Source organism: Sinocyclocheilus rhinocerous, unplaced genomic scaffold, assembly GCF_001515625.1.
Source record: "Sinocyclocheilus rhinocerous isolate Xijiao unplaced genomic scaffold, SAMN03320098_v1.1 scaffold664, whole genome shotgun sequence".
NCBI classification, from domain to species: domain Eukaryota; kingdom Metazoa; phylum Chordata; class Actinopteri; order Cypriniformes; family Cyprinidae; genus Sinocyclocheilus; species Sinocyclocheilus rhinocerous.
Genome location: NW_015658767.1, coordinates 22685 through 24233, shown reverse-complemented (window position 1 = coordinate 24233; position 1549 = coordinate 22685). Strand labels below are relative to the sequence as shown.

The following is a 1549-nucleotide window of genomic DNA, read 5'->3' as shown; positions in this document are numbered from 1 at the left end:
GTGTGTATTTATATATACATAATAAATATACACAGCACACACACATATATTATGTAAACAAAAAAAATTATTTTGGATGTGATTAATCGCGATTATCATGTTTTGGAACCCAATATATAGTTTGGTTCCAAAACATGATAAACGCCATTTAAAAAAAATGTGTATTGTATCTGGTCGGTATTGAAAAGTCCATTTTTAATTTTATGCAAAATGTGATATCCGTTGTGTTATTCTGTCATGTTTTCTCCCTTTCTTTCTAAACCGCGACAAACGCCAGTCTCCCTTCTCTGCAGAATGCGATAAATCCGCTCAAACAATCACAGCGCACCATTCCACGCACTCTAGACAGTAACTGACAAGCTACGCGATCACACACACACACACACACTCTCTCTCTCTCTCTCTCTCTCTCTCTCACACACACACACACACACACTCTCTCTCTCTCTCTCTCTCTCTCTCTCACACACACACACACACACACACACTCTCTCTCTCTCTCTCTCACACACACACACACACACACACACACACACACACACAGACAGAGATAGACGCGGCACTGATGACCCCTGCACTTAAAGCTGTGTGTGTGTGCTGCATCTCTTGTGGCCTGTGTGGCTGTTTGATATCACATCAGTTCATTAGTGTCTATATAAGGTTGGGGTTTAGAGCTCCAGACGTGAATCTGGGTGTTTTACTGTAGTGGTTGTGAAATGGGTGTAGTTACAATACATCAGATATTAATTGCATCATTCATATAATCAGCATTTTGATCTGTGTTGTTTTTGTAGATGGAGATTCCACTGCTGCAAAGGTATTCACTCGCTCTCTTATTTACTTGTATAAGATAAGGTATTTACAGATAACATAAAATAGTATTTGCAACTCATTAAACTTCCATAATGTGATGAACTTACGGGTAAAACAGAATTTAGGGATGCATAATGTAGGGTTGATTGAATTGATTGGGGTTTATGGAAGCCCATTTCTGAATTAAAAAAAACTTTTTATCTCACAATTCTGACTTTATTTCTCAGAACTGTGACTTTATAAGAAGGCACAATTAGATTGTGTTTTCTTTTTTATTCAGTGGCGGAAACAGGCTTCCATAGGATTTTATTGAACTAATTATATACTATGTTATATGCTATATAATATGTATGTGCATTTACTAATAGGTCTTATTGTACGCAATTCATCAGTTAAAAAATTTTTTTTATATGTATATATTTATTTATTTATTGTGAAACGATTAATCGCATCCAAAATAAACGTTTTTGTTTACATAATATATGTGTGTGTGCTGTGTATATTTATTATGTATATATAAATACACACACATGCATGTATATATTTCAGAAAAAATGTATATTTGTATATTAAATATATTTATATATAATATAAATTATATAAATATAAATATATACATGTAAATATTTTCAAAATATTGACTGTATGAGTGTGTATTTATATATACATAATAAATATACACAGTACACACACATATTATGTAAACAAAAACTTTTATTTTGGATGCGATTAATCG

At 32.9% G+C, this 1549-nt stretch overlaps 1 protein-coding gene across 1 annotated transcript in view; it reads left to right on the top strand.

Annotated features, from left to right (window-relative positions):
• The window catches only part of LOC107723006 (1-phosphatidylinositol 4,5-bisphosphate phosphodiesterase gamma-1-like), a 39935-nt gene that overhangs the window by 19531 nt on the left and 18855 nt on the right, over positions 1-1549 (top strand). Inside the window, exon 7 of the mRNA XM_016531507.1 lies at positions 795-817. Within this exon, the coding sequence (XP_016386993.1) occupies positions 795-817 (23 nt within the window). The remainder of the gene's footprint in view (positions 1-794; positions 818-1549) is intronic.